Genomic DNA, 19,437 nt, shown 5'->3' with positions numbered 1-19,437 from the left:
TTTTATCCCCCGGAGCATGGTGGGAGGAGAGAACCAGAACCGGCAGGCTGTCCTCTAACTCCCGCATCCACGCTGTGGAACCACACCTGTACCCAAGTAAATTAATGTAGGTGGGTGTTTATTGTTGTGTTTTTGAACAAAAGACCCCTGAGACCAAAGATGTATGAGGTAATACAGTAGCCAGTCTCCCCCTTACTGTGAGCACACACTGAAAGAAATAATTTAAGGAATTACTTATTTGGACTTGAAGTTTCGGAAGTGTCACACCGTTGTGGTAGGGAGGACATGGCAGAGCAGAGTGATTCACATGGTGGAGAGCAGGGCAGGTACAGGAAGAGATAGCTCAGGACATGCCTCCCTCACAGGGATCTACCTCTGTCATCTCCCCAAGTGCCATTGTTTATGAATCCATCAAGAAGTTAGGCCCTTGGTTAGGACAGGGCCTCAGTAGCTAACCGCAACTAGCAGTCTCCACAGATACACTCACAGGTATGCAAAATCCCCTGGGTATTCCTTCCTTTTTTTTTTAAATTCATCTATTTATTTTACATCCCGGCTGTCACCCCATCCCCATCCTCCCCTCCCTCCCCCTCCCCCCTGTTCCCTGCCTCCCACCCTCCAATCCCCTCCTCTTCTGTCTCCATCCAGGAAAGAACAGGTCTCCCATGAGTATCAACAAAACATGGCCTATCAAGTTGTAGTAAGACTAAGCACCTCCCCAGGGGCAAGGCGACCCAGTATGAGAAGTAGGGTTCCAAAAGCCAGAGACAACCCCTGCTCCCACTGTTAGGAGTCCCACAAGCTACACAACTGTAACATATATGCAGAGGGCCTAGTCAGTCTCCTGAAGACTCCCTGGTTGTTGATTCAGTCTCTGAGAGTTCCTATGAGCCCAGGTTAGTTGATTGTGTGAGCCTTCTCTTGGTGTCCTCGACCCCTCTGGCTCGTACAATCCTTTCTCCTCCTCTGCAGAGTTCCAGAACTCCACTTAATGTCTGGCTGTGGGTCTCTGCCTCTGCCTCCATCACTTGCTGGATGATGCCTGTCTGCTGACAGTTGGGCCAGGCATCAATTTGGTCATAGGAGACGGCCAGTCCAGGCTACTTACCTACTATTGCTAGAAGTCAAAGCTGGGCTCCTCCTCATAGACCCCTGGGAGATTCCCCTGTGCCAGGCTTCTGCCTGACCCTGAAATGCCAACCCCCAGTAGTCCCCCTCAGCACTCTCCCCTTCTGGGCCCACCCAACCTGATGAAATAAAGTTGAAAATTAATCATGAAAATCAAGATTAATCCTAGCAGGTAGTTGTATAAGATCCTGCTGTTTGAGGGGAGGGGTTTGAACTAAAGATATTAGTGTGGGCATCACTGTCAGATAAATATTTTAATGTCTCACTCTAGTGTAGCACGAATCCTAATTTGTCTTAATAAAAACGCAGAGCCATATATCAGGGTAAATGCTGAAAGACCAGAGAAACAAAGGAACAAGCCATAGCCACCTCTCCCTCACCCTAGAGATAAGAAAAGAAGGTTGTTAAGGACGGAACTGTGAGGCATTCCAGCATATAGGGTTTCAGGTAGGAGAGGAGGCATTGTAAAGAGATAGAGGAGGAATGATGGGCCAGGCTAGCATAGTAACAAACCAGGAGAGTTAAAAGCTATCAGATGCTGCTGATTGGTAGAGCAACGTGAAGTAAGTGGGGAATCCATTGGGTCTGACTATCAGTCATAGGTAATTTGATGAACAGTGTTAGACAGCGGGTAAGGGGCTGGGAATGTACTCAGCTGGTGGAGGGCTTGTCTCGTATGCATGAAGTTGTGGGGCCATCTCTAGTTCAATATAAAAGCAGGAGGATTAGAAGTTCGAGATCATACTCAGAGCTTCCTAGCACGTTTGAGCCCAGCTTGAGAAGTATGAGACCCTGCCCCCCAAAAAGACAAACAACAGAAACAGAACAGTGTTAGCAGCGTGGTAAGGACAGAATCTGCATTAGAGCAATGGCAATGTAAACAGGAAGAAAAATAATGAAAACAAAACAGCACTCAGGAGGCGGAGACAGGGTGGCTCCAGGCTGGCTTTGAGGCCAACCTTGTCTAATTGCAACGTTCCAGGCTAGCCAAAGCTACAGAGCGAGGCACCGTCTTTTGTTTTGTTGTGGCTGGCCTGGAACTTGCTAGATAGACTAGGTTGGCCTGTGTCTCTCATGTGCTAGGCAGGAATTAGATGCAAGGCAAAATGGGATTAGTCTTGCCAAGTCAAGGAGGAGGAGGAGAATCTGTTCCTCCTGCAGCTCCTGAATCCTTAGCTCCCAAGGATGGAGACAGAGCAGTGATATTCTCATGTGCTTGGCAATGGAGGGAGAGAACCTTGTATCTCTTCTACTTTGAGACAGTGCTCATCATTTGAATGAAATGCACCTGTAAAGGAGTAGCCCCTGCTGACATGAGTTAGTGCTCAAGAAATGGGAGTGGTTAGCTATAGTACCACTCAGTTGGGGACTGAGGTTTAGAGAAAACAAGTATTTTCCTCAGAGCCCTAAAGACTCTATGATGAATCAAAGCTGAATGAGGAGAGTCCTGAACACACGTCCTTCTAATAAAGGTTGAGACCTGTTGGAATCTGGAATAGAGCAGGACAGTAGCCATTTCCCCTTCCTTTGAAATGTCCTGTTCTCTCACTGGCCCAGTAGTTCTGTGTGGCTGGCAGCTAGGCCATGCAATTCTGTGGCAGGTTCAGCATTGCACACGCCTCCTACCCTGTGCTGCCACGATGCCCAAGAGGAAGGTTAGCAGCATGGACTGAGAGGCAAAGGTGGAGCCCAACTCCGTCCATGAGGCGGTGGGCCAAACCCGCCCCTGCTGAGGTGGATGCAAGTAAAAAAAGCTGAGGGGAAGGGTAAATCATCAGACAGAACAGTGCAAATGAAAGGGAAGAGGGAGCAAAGGGCAGACAGTCTGCAGCGGTGACTAGCAAACTGCAGATCTACCTGCAGAAACAGAGAGGAGGAAACCCGGAGGCCAGCCTCACAAGTAGAAGAGAAAGAAGCCAGTGTGACTCACCGTGCATCCTGTCTGTCAGTGGGCCCCACCTCCCCTCTTGTATAATCCGGAGGAGTGTTTTTATCAACTGTTTTGTAAATAGGAGTTTTTTAGTAGCTCTAGAAACATTTTTAGAAGGGGGGGGGATCCTACCTCATCCCATTTTTAAAGTGTAAATGCTTTTTTTAAGAGGTTAAATCATTCACTGTTTATTTATTTTTTTGGTAAACCAGAAAATAGCAGGATACTGAATCAGGAGAGACTGTGACTGTCTGGGGAGATCACCATAGCATTCCATAGAGGGGCTAGTTTTCTGTCCTACAACACAAAGCACATTAAACCGCAGTTCAGAATCTCAGTTGTGCATTTGTGTCTGGAATATTTTCAGTTAAATCTAGTCTCGTGTTTCTAGTAAAACCATTTCCCAAAAATCTACTCCTCGGTCCTTGCCCCATCAGAACTGGTCATGGCAGTCCATTTTCCTAACAATTGTGATAATGTGCTGTGAATGGTGGAAATCTTGAGTATGTACTGTATGTGACATGCAATTGTAAGTCAATGGAATTGAGGATCGTGAGCATTTGATTGTTATGAGGTCTTAGGGAAAACTTGTCAAGTTTGAGGCTGTAACATCACTGGACTACGTTCAAAGAGAAACAACATGTGGCTTTTCAGAGTTTGGGTACATGAACACAATGTATGACTCTTCAGAGTTTGGGTACATGTGTTAAGAACTGATGTCTGTGTACTCCCCTTCTCAACCAGTAAAGTGTCCTGCTGTGTCTTTAATCTAACCACAGCTGGACAGTCTTGCGAAAGGTCAGCTCACTTGCTCTGGCCTTTGTTCACTGACTGAGCTGAGAGCTCAGGATGGACCTCACTTTGTTCCCACCGAAGAGGCTCTCTCTCCAGTCAGGATGGCTGGCTGAAGCCAATCAGCCCCGGGGGTTTTGGCAGGAAACCGCTGTCGCCTCCATTGGTCCTTGAGATCGCTGCCAGATTGGTTCCTTTACTCCATCTTCTTGGAGATGATTGGAGAAGGTGACGTGATTCTCCTCCTGGGTCTCTCATATCTGTTCCCCTGTTGAACTGAGATATACCCCCTCTGTGCTCAAACATTGGCTTTAATGTGTGAATCTACCCATTTCATTACCCAAGACAAGTTGGCTTGTCAAATCAAGTCTGGGACATTTTGGAGGTCTCGGGTCCCTGCTCTGCTTCCCAGAGGATTATAGATGGGGTGTCTGTTACTCCTGTGTCTGAATCCATTGCCCCCGGAGGCTCTGCTAGGACTCAGGCTCAGAAGGCAGCAACACAGACTGGCTTCCGCCCCGAGCAGCTAGTTACAAGGCAGTAGTAGTGCAGTGTAGGCCTCCGTTCCTTCTGCCTTGTGAAATAACCCCATTTTGGCCTCAAGTACAGTCTCCTGTTGGGCTCTGGCTGCCCCATGGCAGAGCTAGGACAGAGTACTGAGAGTTAGAGCTGGGCTGGCCAAGCTTACACTGGGAGCCAGCCACCAGTCAGCACCGTCCGTCTTGGAGAAGTGCGTGTCTTCTGACTCTCGGCTTCTGTGTGGACAGGCTGGACATCAACACCAACACCTACACATCTCAGGACCTCAAGAGTGCCCTGGCCAAATTCAAGGAGGGAGTGGAGACGGAGAAGTCAAAGGATGAGCAGGTATGTGATGGTCTTTCTTGTTAGTTTTTGCCAGGAGAGACTGATTTCCTGGAAGCTTTTGTAGTAGGCCTAGAATAATAATGTAAAATAATTTGAAAAGGGATTTATGACAAATTAAAAAAGCCTTTATGTACTATTTTTTTTTTTGTTTTGGTTTGGTTTTTGTTTTTTCTGTGTAGCCCTGGCTGTCCTGGAACTTGCTGTATAGACCAGGCTGCCCTAGAACTCAGAAATTTGCCTGCCTCTGCCTCCTGAGCACTGGCATTAAAGGCATGCACCACCACTGCCCACCATCTTTATATACTATTTTTTTTTTTTTTTTTTTTTTTTTTTTTGGTTTTTCGAGACAGGGTTTCTCTGTGTAGCTTTGCGCCTTTCCTGGAACTCACTTGGTAGTCCAGGCTGGCCTCGAACTCACAGAGATCCGCCTGGCTCTGCCTCCCGAGTGCTGGGATTAAAGGCGTGCGCCACCACCGCCCGGCTTTATATACTATTTTTAAAATGCTGCTCAGGGCTGGAGAGATGGCTCAGCGGTTAAGAGCACTGGCTGTTCTTCCAGAGGTCCTTTGTTCAATTCCCAGCAACCATATGGTGGCTCACAACCACCTGTAATGAGATCTGGTGCCCTCTTCTGGCCTGAAGGCATACATGCAGACAGAACACTGTATACATAATAAATAAATAAATCTTTTAAATAAATAAATAAAATACTGCTCAGAGTGTTTCTTTTTTAGGGTAGGATCCAATGTTCTGCATGTTTGGAGGAATTGTAGAATAAAACGGAAGTGATTATAACCCAGAACCCTCACTGAACAATGAGGTTAGACACAAACTTGGGTCTTGTTTTGTTTTAATAGGGCTGGAGAGATGGCTCTGTGGTTAAGAGCACTGTCTGCCCCTGCGGATGGCCTGGGTTCGGTTTCTAGCACCCACATGACTGCTAACAACCAGCCCTAAATCTCCGCACAGGCTAAGGTATAAGAAGGAAAAGCAGAAGAATTTGTGCCCCTGATTTCTGGGAGAGCTCACTGATACAGCTATGCCAGGAAGAAATAATACTTTGGTGTGGACCATGAGTTCACATGCTCTCCAGGGAATATCACAACTGATTTCTGTGTATTCCCATTGGTACCTGGTGGCCCTGAAAGAACTTTCCGTAACAGCTGCTTTGTAGATCTCTTTTTCTTCTTCACAGACCCTGTTTGCCATTGACTGCCTCTTGGCCCTTTCTCTTGAATACTGGGAGAGTCTTAAAAGGGCAGCATTAGGTTCTGGACAGTTTGTGTGTTAGTTCAGAATGGCTTAGGTCCTTTAGATTTATAAATGTTTTCAATTATATTTATGTATTTACTTTGGAGGTTTGGGGAGGTGCGAGCTGTGTGCACAGGTGGAGAACCTCTTATGAGGGTTGGTTCTCTCTTTCTACCACGTGAGTCCCAGGAATTCTTCAGGTTCTTTAGAAGTGTTTCTGAGACTAATGAACCTTCAGAGTGGAGCCAGTGCCGACCTACTTATGATGAACTAAAGCACACACTTGTAATCTCAGGGAGGCTGAGGCAAAAGATTATGACGTTTGAGTCTTTCTGTGTGTTACCCAACATTTGTCCTCAGAACCCAGTGAAGCAGTCAACTGTTTTCCTTTCAAAGACCATCTAACAAAACTAACGATAAACTAACCCAGAATGCATTTTATCAGATGTCAAAACACCAGTATGCTAATCTGTAGAATACAACAGTAGAAGTCAGCAAGGACATCATGTATTTGAAAACACTTGTAGATCCGTAGGACCAAAACAGTCAAAATGGAGAGATTTATAAAGGAGATGAGATGCCAAGCACTGTGACACACTCCTGTAACTCCAGTGCTGTAAACCCGGCACTCTGGAGGCTGAAGCAGGAGGAGCATTTGAGTTCTAGGCTTGCCAGGACTACACAGGAAGTTTGCAGGCCAGCTTGGGCTGTATAGAGACTCTGTCTCAGATAACCAAGCCAAACCAATACAAACCCCCAAAGCCTTCATGTCTTTAGTTAGTTTACCAACATCACATGTCCATCCTAGAGAGTGTGTGTTAGAAGGAAGGGGCCCACTGGAGACTTGGCCCAGTGGAGAAGAACATTTGTTACTCTTGGTGTAGGACCCTGGTTTGATCCCCAACATCTACATGGTGACTCACAACCTTTTGTAACTGCAGTCCCAGGGATCCAGTGCCCTCTTCTGACCTCTGTAAGCACCAGGCACACACATGGTACACATATGTATATGCAGGTGAGACACTCATACACACATATAAATATAAGTCTAAAAAAATAAGGAAGAGGCAGGTTGACCACTTTAGCATGTGAGAGAAAGCGATACACGGTATTCTGCCTTCCTGCTGCATTGGTTGGCCAGAGAGAGGTGAAGAGAAGTGAAGGTGCCACCCAGTAAAGGAGAGGCCGGGAGAATGCCTTTGTCTGGGAGCCTGGGTTCCAGATTGGTGTCCCTGTGGCCAGGGCTTTAGACCTCACTTGTCACCTTCCCTCTGGGTATCACGTGGGTCCAGTTCTTCTGTGATGAAAACCCACTTGACCTTACTTCTCTCGGCTTTCCTGGGTAAGTGCGATTGAAATTCCTCCTCAGACAGTGACATTTCTTTTCAGAGTTTAATTAGTGTGGGAAACTATGAGTAATTGTTGAAAAATTTGAAAAATGTAAGGGCAAAGATCGTAAGTTTTCCATTGTTTAAAGAATCCATTCCCATCTGCAAAAGGATCCACAGAGCAGCTTAAAAGCAAGACTCTAGTAGCTGCTGGGTGGAGGCCCTTCCTCCCCCCTCACTTTTAGAATCTCAGCACTCAGGAGGCTGGAGTCAGTCAAGTTGTTAGCTTTACACAGAGGTACTGGAACTGGGTCCTCTGCTCTCGTGTGCAGCTGGTCTAGACTGACTCAGTTCATTGACCATGTGCTGTCAGCACTGGCTCTGGAACAAGCAGATTGGCTTGAAATAGGTTTGGGTTTGTTGTTTTTGTTTCGTGTTTTACAGGTCTCCTGTTCCTGGCTACAGAGCCTTTCATACTGTTAGCTAATTAGTTTTTAAGTCTGTTTTATGTAACGTGGTGTTAAAACAGGGTGACACTCTTGCTCTGTCTATAAAAAACAATCCTGTCAGATATTGGCTGTATCTCTCAATTGTGTTTCTAAGATTTGACATGAAATCTGCAGGAGAAAGGGTATCCATTCTCTTGAATTGATAGTTGCTTTAATATATTTAGATGAATTTTCTTGTTCCTCAAAGTTGTCTCGGGGATGGCAAGATGCCACAGTACATAAAGGTACTTGCTATTAATCCTCATGACCTGAGTTCAACCCTGCAAGTTTATCTTCTGATCTACACACATGCATGCACATGTACATATGCCATGACATACATGTATGTACACACACATATGTAGATGAAATTCTAAACGGTCTTAGTAAATAAGAAACGCAGAGCCAAATACAGAGTTAAAGCCTAAGAGATCAGAGCACTAGCGAATAGTCTTTAGCTTACCAGTCACTGCTGTCTCTTCCCTGAGAGAGAGACCTTCTCCTGTGTGACCTATCTTTTTATTGCCTTTCTGTTCTACCTTCTCATTGGCTCTAAACGCAACCACATGATTTCCTCATCACCACTTGTCTCTACAGACCTCCAGGTCTCTGTGGTTGGTACTGGGATTAAAGGTTCGGGTCACCGCTTGGCTGTGTCCTTGAACACACAGAGACTCTGCCTGCCATGTGATCAGATTAAGGGCGTGTGCCACTACTGCCAGACTTCTGCTTAATGGCTTGCTCTTAGCTCTGATCCCCAGGCAGCTTTATTTATTAACATACAAATAAAATCACATTTCAGCACAAATAAAATATCACCATACACATATATACACACATTAAATAAATAAATGTAAAAATGTTTAAGTGTGACTAGAAAATGGTGTGACTTCAAGTTTTTGACTTTATGACTGGCTCGAGTTCCCTACTGCCCCATTCAAGATAACCCCTGGATGTAAGCGTAGATGCAATATGGAGATTTCTAAAAGGTGGTAAGAAAGTGGCATATTGCACAGGGACCTTGGAGCTTTAGGAGTGGCATGTCAGCATCTTTCCATGTCTTCTTTTAGCCCCACATATTCCACCCTGGACTGGAGAATCTCAGGCTGAAATGCCAACAGGTTTTAGATAATTTAAAAGATTTTTTTTTCTAAGACAGATTCTCAGTGCATAGCCTAGGGTGACCTGGAGTGCATTGTGTCCCAGGCTGGATTCAAATATGTGATACACTTGCCTTAGCCTGCCAAGCACTGGCATGTGCTGCTAAGCTTAGCTTAAGTAGCAGGTTCTATAACACTAAAAGAAACTTTCTGGCTAGAAAAGGAGTAATCTATAAAAAAAAGAACTTTTTGACAGTACCTGTCCTACTTCTGCCAAAAACCACGGGACCCTGACTGCCACCCCATAATATAAATTCATTACCAGTAGAAGATAAGTAAGAGAGTCTAGAATTATAAAATTATGTATTCTGATTCCTGTACCAGAGTCAGCAGACATTAACCGGGGAGCCTGAACTTGCACCGATCGCAATGGCAGTTGGTAATATTAATGTGTTTCATCTGTGTGGTGTCTATGAGAGTGTAGCAGTTTCTATCCTCTACCTAGCAGCTGTTCTCTGCATCCTTTCTTGGTGTACCAACAGAGATCAGTCATGGAGCTTGATTGTACACACACACACACACACACACACACACACACACACACACAGCCCTCTGGGGTAGGGTCAGTGGGGAAACTGAGCAAACAGCAGGAACTGTTCCTTTCTGAAAAGGAGCGTCCAGTTGCCCTACAAGGGTGGTGTCAGTAGAGGCCAGTAGGGGGACTGCTCTTCCATGTGCAAGATCCTGCATCCAGTGAGCACAGCCGAGTGCTCTTTGCCCTCCCGTCCCCGCCACCCTAGGCCGAAGGGTAGGATTGGTTTGGAAGGAATAAATCTGAAAAGTTAAAATATACATATGAGCCCTAGACATAACCTTTCATTTATCTCCAGAAAACACTGACCAGCAGCCTCTACACAGAGAAAGGTTGAGAATTAGACTACAATGGGGAAGGCTGCCCAAAGGAAACAGGCCAGACTAGCACTGAAAACTACTGTCATGTGAGTCATAGCCCATGTAAGGATGCTAGAACCAGCACACACAAAAACTAGCAGGTGACTGACTGCCTATTAATAAAGAAGATTAAGTAGACTGTTCCATAACTTCATACCTCAGATAGCCAGCATATACTTGAAAATCATTCATCTAATCAAGAACCTGGAAAAATCACAATTTAGAATTGAGACAGTACACTGGTAGTATTATGAATTGAATGTTTATGTTCCCCCCAAAGGCACGCGTTTAAGTTCTAACCACCAATATCCTCTCAGTTGGAGCTACAGCTTTGGAGATAATTAAGCGTAGGCCATGAGTGTGGGGTGCAGCTCTCATAAGAAGAGATCAGCCTTCCTTTCTCTTGTGTTAGCCGCACCCTAGGAAGGGTCCTTCAGCCAGGAACTGAATTGGCCAACAACTTGAGCTTATATTTCTCAGCCTCTAGAATTGAGAGGAAAAAAGTTTATTAAATTACTCAATCTATGGTATTTTGTTATAGTAGCCTGAGCAGACTAAGATGCCATTAACACTGAAATAACTCAAAAGTAGAAATCTAGTAACAGTTTTTAAAGCAGCTTTTAAAGCAGTTTTTTAAATTGCCTAACAAGTAATTATTAACACTCTTGAAATGAATCAAAGCTCAGAGCATCAGCAAAGAAGTGAAAGAGAGAGAGAGAGAGAGAGAGAGAGAGAGAGAGAGAGAGAGTATATATCTCCCACAACATACATAATTAAAATATTTTATTTGCTTATTTGTTTTGTTTTTTGAGACAGGGTTTTTTTGTGTAGTCCAGGCTGTCCTGGAACTCACTCTGTAGACCAGACTGGCCTCAAACTCAGAAATCCACCTGCCTCTGCCTCCTGAGTGCTGGGATTAAAGACATGCACCATCACAACCACCTGGCTAAAATATTTTTTAAAGAAGGAATTGTTTGGAATTTTCTATTTAATACCTCTGTGCCATAGTTACAATGAGTAACTGAAGCCATTGAAAGTTTAAGTCATGAATTGAACTGAAAAATACAATAAATAAAATTAAAAGTTCACTGGATTAATCAATAACAGATTAGAGGTGTCAGGGAAAAGACTCAGTGAATAGAAAGAGATATAATAAAATTATAAAGTGATTAGATTACAGAAATGAAGAGAGTGTTCTGCTCCTGTGGGACAACAGAAGCTCTAACGTTTGTGTCATTGGCGTTCCGAGCAGAGAGGAGAAAGAGTGTGGGACTGGGAAACAAGCTGAAGAAACCATGAGTAACAAATTCTAACCAGTTCCCAAATGTGGTGAGAGACATAAAACCACAGATCCATGAAGCCAAGTGGACTCCCTGCGGTAAACTGAGGAAGCCGGCACCCAGACACGGCACAGTAAAACTGCTGAAAACTAAGAAGGAAAAACCCTCAAGGCAGCAGCAGAGGAACTGCACATATGAGGGAACTTGACTGAGGGACAGTGAGTTCATCGAAAGCTTAGGGACTGTAAGTAGGTGAGTTTTCATCGAAACCTTAGGGCCTGTAAGTATGTGAGTTTTCATCAAAAGCTTAGGGCCTGTAAGTAGGTGAGTTTTCATCGAAACCTTAGGGCCTGTAAGTAGGTGAGTTTTCATCGAAACCTTAGGGCCTGTAAGTAGGTGAGTTTTCATCGAAACCTTAGGGCCTGTAAGTATGTATTACATTTTTCAGAGGTACAAAAAGAATGAACCGTTCTTTTAAATTCTGTAGCCCACACTATGTCCTTCAGAAGTGAAAGGAAAGTCAGGACATTCTGAGCAAAGGAACATGATGGGATTTGTTGCCAGTACATCTACCCCGAAAGCATGACAAAGTTTTTCTACAGGTGGAAGGAATCACAGGAGGAAACTGGGAACATCAGGAAGGGAGAAAGATCAGCAAACACAAACAAGGGAAAGAGATGATCCCTCTCTTTTTGAATAGTAAAATTGATACTCAGAGCAAGCATTGTCGTTATCATTTGATCTGTTCCTGATGCCCATTGGGAATATTTTAAGACGGTTACAGAAGGAAGTGACGTAATTGGAAACCAAGTTTCTCTACTTCACTCAGAGATTAAGATCCTGATGCCAGTAGCAAGTCAGTTACTTAGGTATATTGCAGTGCTTAGAGAAATCAGTATCCACTCAAAAACACCACAGAGAAGCCAAAGTGGATTCTATAAAATGTATGTTGCCTGTCACAGGAAGACAAGAAAGGTAAACAAAGTCAAAGCACAAAGACCGGCGCTGGAGAGGGTAGAGGCAGGAAGCCAGTCTGGACTACAGAGACAGTCTCAACCAAAACCCCAAACAAACCACCACCACCTCCAGTGGACACCCACAGAATGACTCGAAATGGCAGACTTGAGATCTGATAGTTAATTACATGAAATGTGAATAGTCTATACCAACTAAAACAACCCAAGCATATGCTTCCTACAGGAAACCCACTCAAATAGAATAAAGGATGTAGGTCAAAAATGAAAAAATGGAAAGTATATCACACAAGCATTACCTTTTTCAAAAAGACAATAGCTGTATTAACATCAGGTGATACTGACTTCAAAGCAAAGGAAATGACCAGTGATAAAGAGGGATGCTGCATAATGATAAAAGGTGAGTCCACTAAAACACGTGGTAATCTTAGTTTTTTTCATTTTTATGTCAAAATGCTTGAGGCAAAACCTGACAGAATTAAAAGGAATGAACAGAAAAATCTACAGTTACATTTAGGAACTTCATCATCCCTTTCTCGGAATTTCTAAAAAAGCAAACCAGAAAGGACATGAAAAGCTGACTAACAGCCAGAACAATGTGCTGTTTGTAGCGCGTCCTCCCCAGCACTGGCAGTATAGACACACTCTTTTCGAGTATCCAGGAACAGCCACCAAGTTAGATTGCACCTTGAGTTATAAAACAAATCTCAACAAAATTATGAGAATTAAATTTACAGAGTATTCTCTCTGCTCATCCAGGGATCAAAGTATAAAACCATAATGGCAAGAATATCTTCAGATGTCTGTGTTAAAGAGAGAGTCTCAAGGGAGGTCAAAAGTCATGTTGAACTGAGCCCAAGTGAAAATACACCGGGTTAGGTGTGGTACCCCTGTAACCCCAGCATCTGAGAGGCAGAGGCAGGAGAGCGCAGGTGGAAACCAGCCTTGAGCTACATAGAGAGACCCCCTTTTCAGAAAACCAAGTGTTGGGGATGAAGCTTCGCACGCTCACAGCTCTCAGTCCAGTCCCCAGCACTGCAGGAAATCAAGTATGTGCTGCCTCTACTTTCCCATAGGAAACCATTTGCAGAGTCCATAGCCTTTAAGGAGATTTGATTTGTAGTGAGAATGGTCCAAGAAAGAATTCTTGAGGATCAAATAGGGTGACTGCCAATATCTACCAAGCATCGAAAAGTAATTACCATCAACTATGCACAGTCTTTCCAGAAATGGAAGCAGAAGTGATACTTGCTAGCTTATTTTGAGGCCGCTGTTATACTTCTACCTAATGCAGATAAAGTATTTAAAAAAAACCTCTTCAGAATAACACTCCTCATGAATATAGATGCAAAAGTCCTCAATAAGATAGAGACAAATCAAGTTCAGCAATTTACAAAAAGAATAAGACACCACAACTGAAGGGGGTTTATAAAAGATGAAAAATTGATTCTAGCTGGACGTAGTGCGCATACCTTTAATCCCAGCACTGTGAGGTCTCTGTGAGTTCGAGGCCAGCCTGGTCTACATAGAGTTCCAGCCAGGGCTGCATAGAGAAACAGTACCTCAGGCCGGGCGGTGGTGGCGCACGCCTTTAATCCCAGCACTCGGGAGGCAGAGCCAGGCGGATCTCTGTGAGTTCGAGGCCAGCCTGGGCTACCAAGTGAGTTCCAGGAAAGGCGCAAAGCTACACAGAGAAACCCTGTCTCGAAAAACCAAAAAAAAAAAAAAAAAAAAAAAAAAAAAAAAAAAAAAAAAGAGAAACAGTACCTCAACTTATTTTTTATTCTGTGTAACAGAACTAGTCACACTGGGTGTGGTGGTGCACACCTGCAGTCCCAGTACAGACAGTTGTGAATCGGAGGCCAACTTGGGCTGTATAACAAGATTCTGTCTCAAAAAAATCAGAAACAAGCAAACCAGGACATGAAACCCAATCCCTGTAACCACCAGTCAACAGCTAAAGAAGAAAAATTACCTCATCCTATATCCGTTGAGATATTAAGAACTTGTGACAGAAATTCAATACCAGTTTATGATGAAAACTTAAAAAACCCAGGAATAGAAACCCTCTTCCATTTGATAAAGAGAACTATGAAAAAAAAACCTTGTCTAATATACTTGACAGTGAGAGGCTAACGACTTTGCCAGTGGACTCAGGAGCAAGGCAAGACTATTCACTCACCACTTGGATGGCTGTTACTGGTTGTCAACTTGACAATATCTGGAATTAGCTAAAACCTAAATGCCTGGGCACACCCGTGAGGAATTTTTTTTTCTTAATTAAATTATTTGAAGTGGTAAGACCTTCTGCTGGAAGCCTGTATGAGGACATGAAAGAAGAAAGCGGCCGCTCTCTTTGCCTGCTTGCTCCTCACCCTTGCTAGCAAGTCCATTTCTTCACTAGCATTACAGCCGACTTCTTCAGGGTTCTGGTGTATACAGAAGACCAGCTGAGACATTCAGCCTTGTGGACTGAACAACTACTGGATTCTGGACCTTCTGTTGCCTATGACCACAGCCTATAAACCATTCCGATAACCCCCTCCCTTCTCTAGAGAGAGAGTCATTCTATAAGTTCTGTTCTTCTGGAAACCCCTGACTAAAATAGATCACTCATTTAAAACAGTCCTAACCAAGTCGGTAAGGCAAAGAGAGGAGATATAAGGCATTTAAACTGGAAAAGAAAAACAGAATCAACCCAACTCTCCTTTCCAGATGACAGAGATCATCTAAGTATAAATCCTAGAGAACCCCTAATAAACCCTTCTAGTGAATTCAGGTAAGTCTCAGGGTGTAAAACTAGCACAATCCAGTTGTATTTCTGTTTACTAGCTATGAATATCTGGAAACTGAAATAAAAAACACAAATGCCGTTTCTCCCCAAAATAAAATATTTAGTTTTAACGCCAAGAAGACATGCATAGGATCTATACAGAAAGTTAGACTTCAATAGGTAGACATACTATGTACATGAATTGGAAGGTTCAGCATAGTAAATATGTCAGTTCAGTGCAGTTTCTATCAGTATCCCAGCAGGTTTTTGAAACATTACAAGCTTTTCTTTTGGGGGAGGGGGCAAGGTCAGTCTGTCGTCAGAGTTCATGTAGCCAGTTCAACTCCTGATCTCCTGCGTCTGCCTCCTGAGAGCTGGATGAGCTGCTACCACCAGTTTACGTGGTGCTGGGAATTAGCCACAGGGCCTCACATGCTAGTAATTCCTGTCAGGTATAAATGTATACAGAAATGAAAAAGTAGTACTACCGATATTTCCTTAGCACTGTGATTTAAAATACCCAAATCATTGAAAATGAAAGTTTTCGTTTCTTGGTTTTAGAAAAACAAAAACAAAAGCCTTTCCCAAAGTGCAGCGCAGTCTCTGTGCTGCTTGGCTCTGTATCATACATAGAACCTGACATAAATACAGCAAGCGTCTCCCCTGCCTTGGCGGATTATCACCTCCTTTCTAAGCATGGATCAACTTCTAGGATTTTACCTCTCAAGCTCTCAGTGTTGTGGAACTTCTCAGAGTTTCTCTGACATGAAGGCTGTCCTCCTGTCACTTTATGAATGTATTTATTTCTTTTTCAGTACTAGAGATCAAACCGAGGGCCTCATAGGTACCAATGAGCTACATATTCAGCCCTCCTTAAATTTAAAACACATATTTATGTAGTGCAACAGCTCTCAACCTGTGGGTCACGACCCCTTTGGGGATGGAATGGTCTTTCACAGGGGTTGCATATCAGATACCATGCATATCAGATATTTACATTACAATTCATAGCAGTAGCAAAATTGCAGTTATGAAGTAACAACAAAATAGTTTTATGGTTTGGAGTCACCACAACATGAGGAACTGTATTAAAGGGTCGCAGCATTAGGAAGGTTGAAAACCACTGCTTAAGAGAGAGAGAGAGAGAAAGAGTCTGTGTGTCTGTCCATCTCTGTGTGGAGGTGTGGGGGTCTGTCTGTGTGAGTGCAGGGACCCGTGGTGGCTTAAAACAAGGCCTCAGATCCCCGGGAACTGGAGTCACGGGTATTTGTGAGCCTCTTTGGGAGGGCAATATGCAATCTTCTTGAGACTGTGTCTTGCTGAGTAGCCCAAGCTGGCCTTGAACTCACAAAGATCCCCTGCTCTGCTTCCTGAGCGAGGTGTGAAAAGCTCCACCACTTCCACCAGTGTGCACTCTTACCTGCAGAGCCGTGTCTCTAACCCCAGTGTTTATCTTTCAGACAGGCCTCATGTAGCTCAGGTGGCCTCGAACTCAGAATGGAGCTGAGGATGGCTTTGAACCTTGACCCTCCGCTACACTTCCTGAATGCTTAGGATTGTGGGTATACACTACCATATCTAGTTTATGTGGTATTAGGGATCAAACCCATGGCCTCATGCATGCTAGGCAAGCACTCTACCAACTCAACTACATCCTCAACCCTAAAAAATTGGTACTTAGGGTAGTTGCCGTTAATATATTGTAGTAGCTGAAATGTGAAAGCTTATGTAAAGGAGGGACTGTTTGTATCTAACGAAGTCTATATATTTAATGGTAGTGGGGATTGACCCTAGGGCCTTGTGTGTGCTAAACCCATGCAAGTGCCCTACCATATACCAAACCCAACATAGGATTTTTATCTAGAATGTATAAACAACCCTCAAAATTCCAACAGTTTAAAACAAACCTACTTAGAAAGTGGGAAAGTTCAAAACAAAACCCAAAGCGGGTATGTAGATGGTAGAAAAGCCATGAAAACCTGTTTAGCATCATAGCCATTAGAGAAATGCAAATTAAGTCTACAAAGAGATACTAGTAAATATTTATTAGGGCATAAAAATGATGATAGTACTAAATACTGGTGAAGATGTGGTTAAACTAGAGTATTTTATACATAGCTTATAGGAATGTAAAATGGTGCATACTCTCTGGAAAACAGTTTGCCAGTTTTTAATGCAACATAATATATTTACCATATAAGGCAGCAATTGTGCTTCTATGGATTTATCATAGAAAAATAAGATATATGTTTAAACAAAAATCTATAGGCTTCATATGTTCATAGCAGTTCTTTCTTCCTTTCTGTCTGTCTATCCATCTGTCTGTCTGTCTATCTAGCTACCTACCTACCTGTCTGTCTGTCTGTCTATCGTGTATATGATGTGTGTGTGTGAGAGAGAGAGGGAAGGAGAGAGGGAGGGAGGGAGAGAGAGAGAGAGAGAGAGAGAGAGAGAGAGAGAGAGAGAGAGAGAGGGGGAGGTGTGCCATGCCACAGTGTACATATGGAGGTCAACAGATAACCTTCAGGAGTTGGTTCTCTGCTTCCACCTGAGCTTAGGGGTCGAATTCAGGTTATCAGGGTTATGTGGCCAGTGCTTTACCCACTGAGCCATCTCTCCTGCTGAGCAGGTGTATTATAATAGCCAGAACCGAGAAACAGCTTGGACGTTCTTAAGCAGGTAAATGATTAAGCAAACTGTACAGATACGATGGAAAACTCAGCAATAAAAAGAAACAAACGCTTGATGTGTGCGGTAACTTGGGTAGATCTCAAGGGCATTATGCTTAGTGAAAAAAAATGCCAATCTGTGTGGTTCCATTTATATAACATTCCCCAAATGTCAGAATTACAGAGCTGGGGAACAGAAATCAGTGGTTATCAAGGCTTCAGGCTGGGACACAGTGGCAGCACAAGATGTAGTTATAAAGAGCTCCTACAGTGGGCTCCTCTGTAGGGTAGAACAGTTCTATAGTTTGATTGTACTGATGGCTACATAAGTCTATAACCTGAATAAAACTGTATAGTGTATAGGATGATACATATATACATGCAATATACATGCAAAAGTGTACATGTAAAGGTAGTGCAATATAATTCTTCTACTGTGTTATGAGACCTGTTATAAAACTTATAAGACCTATTGTACCTGTGTCCTTTTCTTGCTGTTGATGTTAGATTGTCATTATATAAGATGTCACTAGTAAAGAGTACAGGATACTCTTACTCTATTTTTTATATTTCCCATGAGTTTATAATTATTTCAGACTAAATTTTTCTTTCTTCCCACCTCCCCCCCCTTTTTTTTTTCCTTAACAGGCTTTCTTTAGAGCTAGGAACTATCATCTTTGTAAGGCAGAGGTCACTTGTTTTGTTTTGTTTTGTTTTGAGACAAGGTCTCTCTCTATAACCCTGGCTGTCTTGGAACTCACTATGTAGACCAGGCTGGCCTCGAACTCAGATCCACCCGAGAGGTCACTTATTTGTTATGCTCCCCTGTCTGTTGCTTGTACTGTTCCAGGACTCTAAGTGCCTTAGCCTTCCCAGACCTCTTTGCTGGCGTTATTCACCATCCAGGCATCTCTACCTGAGGTTTGCAAGAGCATTTCTCAGGGTTTTAGCCCAAAGATGGAGTATGGTACCTCATAAATGTGATAACTCTGCTGGAGCATCTTTTTTAAGAGGCTGATTCATACCTTTGGTTGGTATTTCTATAGAATACTTACACTGGGGAGAGAAACCATAGGTAATAGATGAGTAATTTGGAGCTGACAAGTGCTCATCATCCTGCTTTTTATAAATACCCATGCCTTTTAATTTTTCTTGGAAGATAGATCATAAACCACTGCAACCTCCCAGACTCTTTATAAAAAGCACTATCCACTAAAATTGGGAAGAAAGTGGAGTGCCACATGTATAAAATACCCAATTAAAGTCTTTTATTCACCTCCAATGTAACTTCATTTTAAAAATCTTTGTATGTGTGTGGGGTGGGGAGGATTGAGAGAACACTGTTTGAGATTTGAGTGTAGTACATACAGTAATTTAGCCATTTCAAACAGCTGAACAAATTGTACACCTGTGGTTAGATTGACGGTAATGACAGTGATTTAATTTTCATTGTCAAATTGTTCTTGCTCTGACAGCCCTTCCTCACAGTTTCCCACATTGACTGGGTTGGGCAGCGCTCGGCCAGGGTATTGTGACTGTGGAAGACAGAGCACAGTGGTGTAAATCCTCTCGCCTTCACTCCAGCCGTCCTGTGAGGTTGAGGGTGAAAGGAAACTCGCCTTGCTTTCCCTGACCCCAGCGATGGCACCAAGCTGATTCTTCCAAACTTGAATAAGATGCCTGGGGATGTCCTAAGTGTGTGTTTGGAGCAGAGCCCTATCTGGTAGATTCTGATGGCTTCTCTAAGTCTCTCTCTCTTTTTTTTTTAACCTCGGAGCTGAGGACCAAACACAAAGCCTTGTGCTTGCTAGGCAAGCGCTCTACCACTGAGCTAAATCCCCAACCAAGTCTAAGTCTCTTGGAAAGTATCAGTGCTTCTCTTGAAACAGATTAGATCCCCGGTCTT

The 19,437-nt window shown here is 43.5% G+C and overlaps 1 protein-coding gene across 2 annotated transcripts in view; it reads left to right on the top strand.

Moving 5' to 3' along the window:
* The window catches only part of Sil1 (SIL1 nucleotide exchange factor), a 249,916-nt gene that overhangs the window by 166,626 nt on the left and 63,853 nt on the right, over positions 1 to 19,437 (top strand). For both annotated transcript variants that reach the window (XM_052741878.1, XM_052741877.1), the window contains exon 5: positions 4,618 to 4,717. In XM_052741878.1, the coding sequence (XP_052597838.1) occupies positions 4,618 to 4,717 (100 nt within the window). The remainder of the gene's footprint in view (positions 1 to 4,617; positions 4,718 to 19,437) is intronic.

This window comes from Peromyscus californicus, unplaced genomic scaffold (genome assembly GCF_007827085.1).
Source record: "Peromyscus californicus insignis strain IS unplaced genomic scaffold, ASM782708v3 Scaffold_17__1_contigs__length_78620276, whole genome shotgun sequence".
NCBI classification, from domain to species: domain Eukaryota; kingdom Metazoa; phylum Chordata; class Mammalia; order Rodentia; family Cricetidae; genus Peromyscus; species Peromyscus californicus.
The sequence above is the reverse complement of the archived record's forward strand: the minus strand, read 5'-3'. Positions and strand labels throughout refer to the sequence as shown.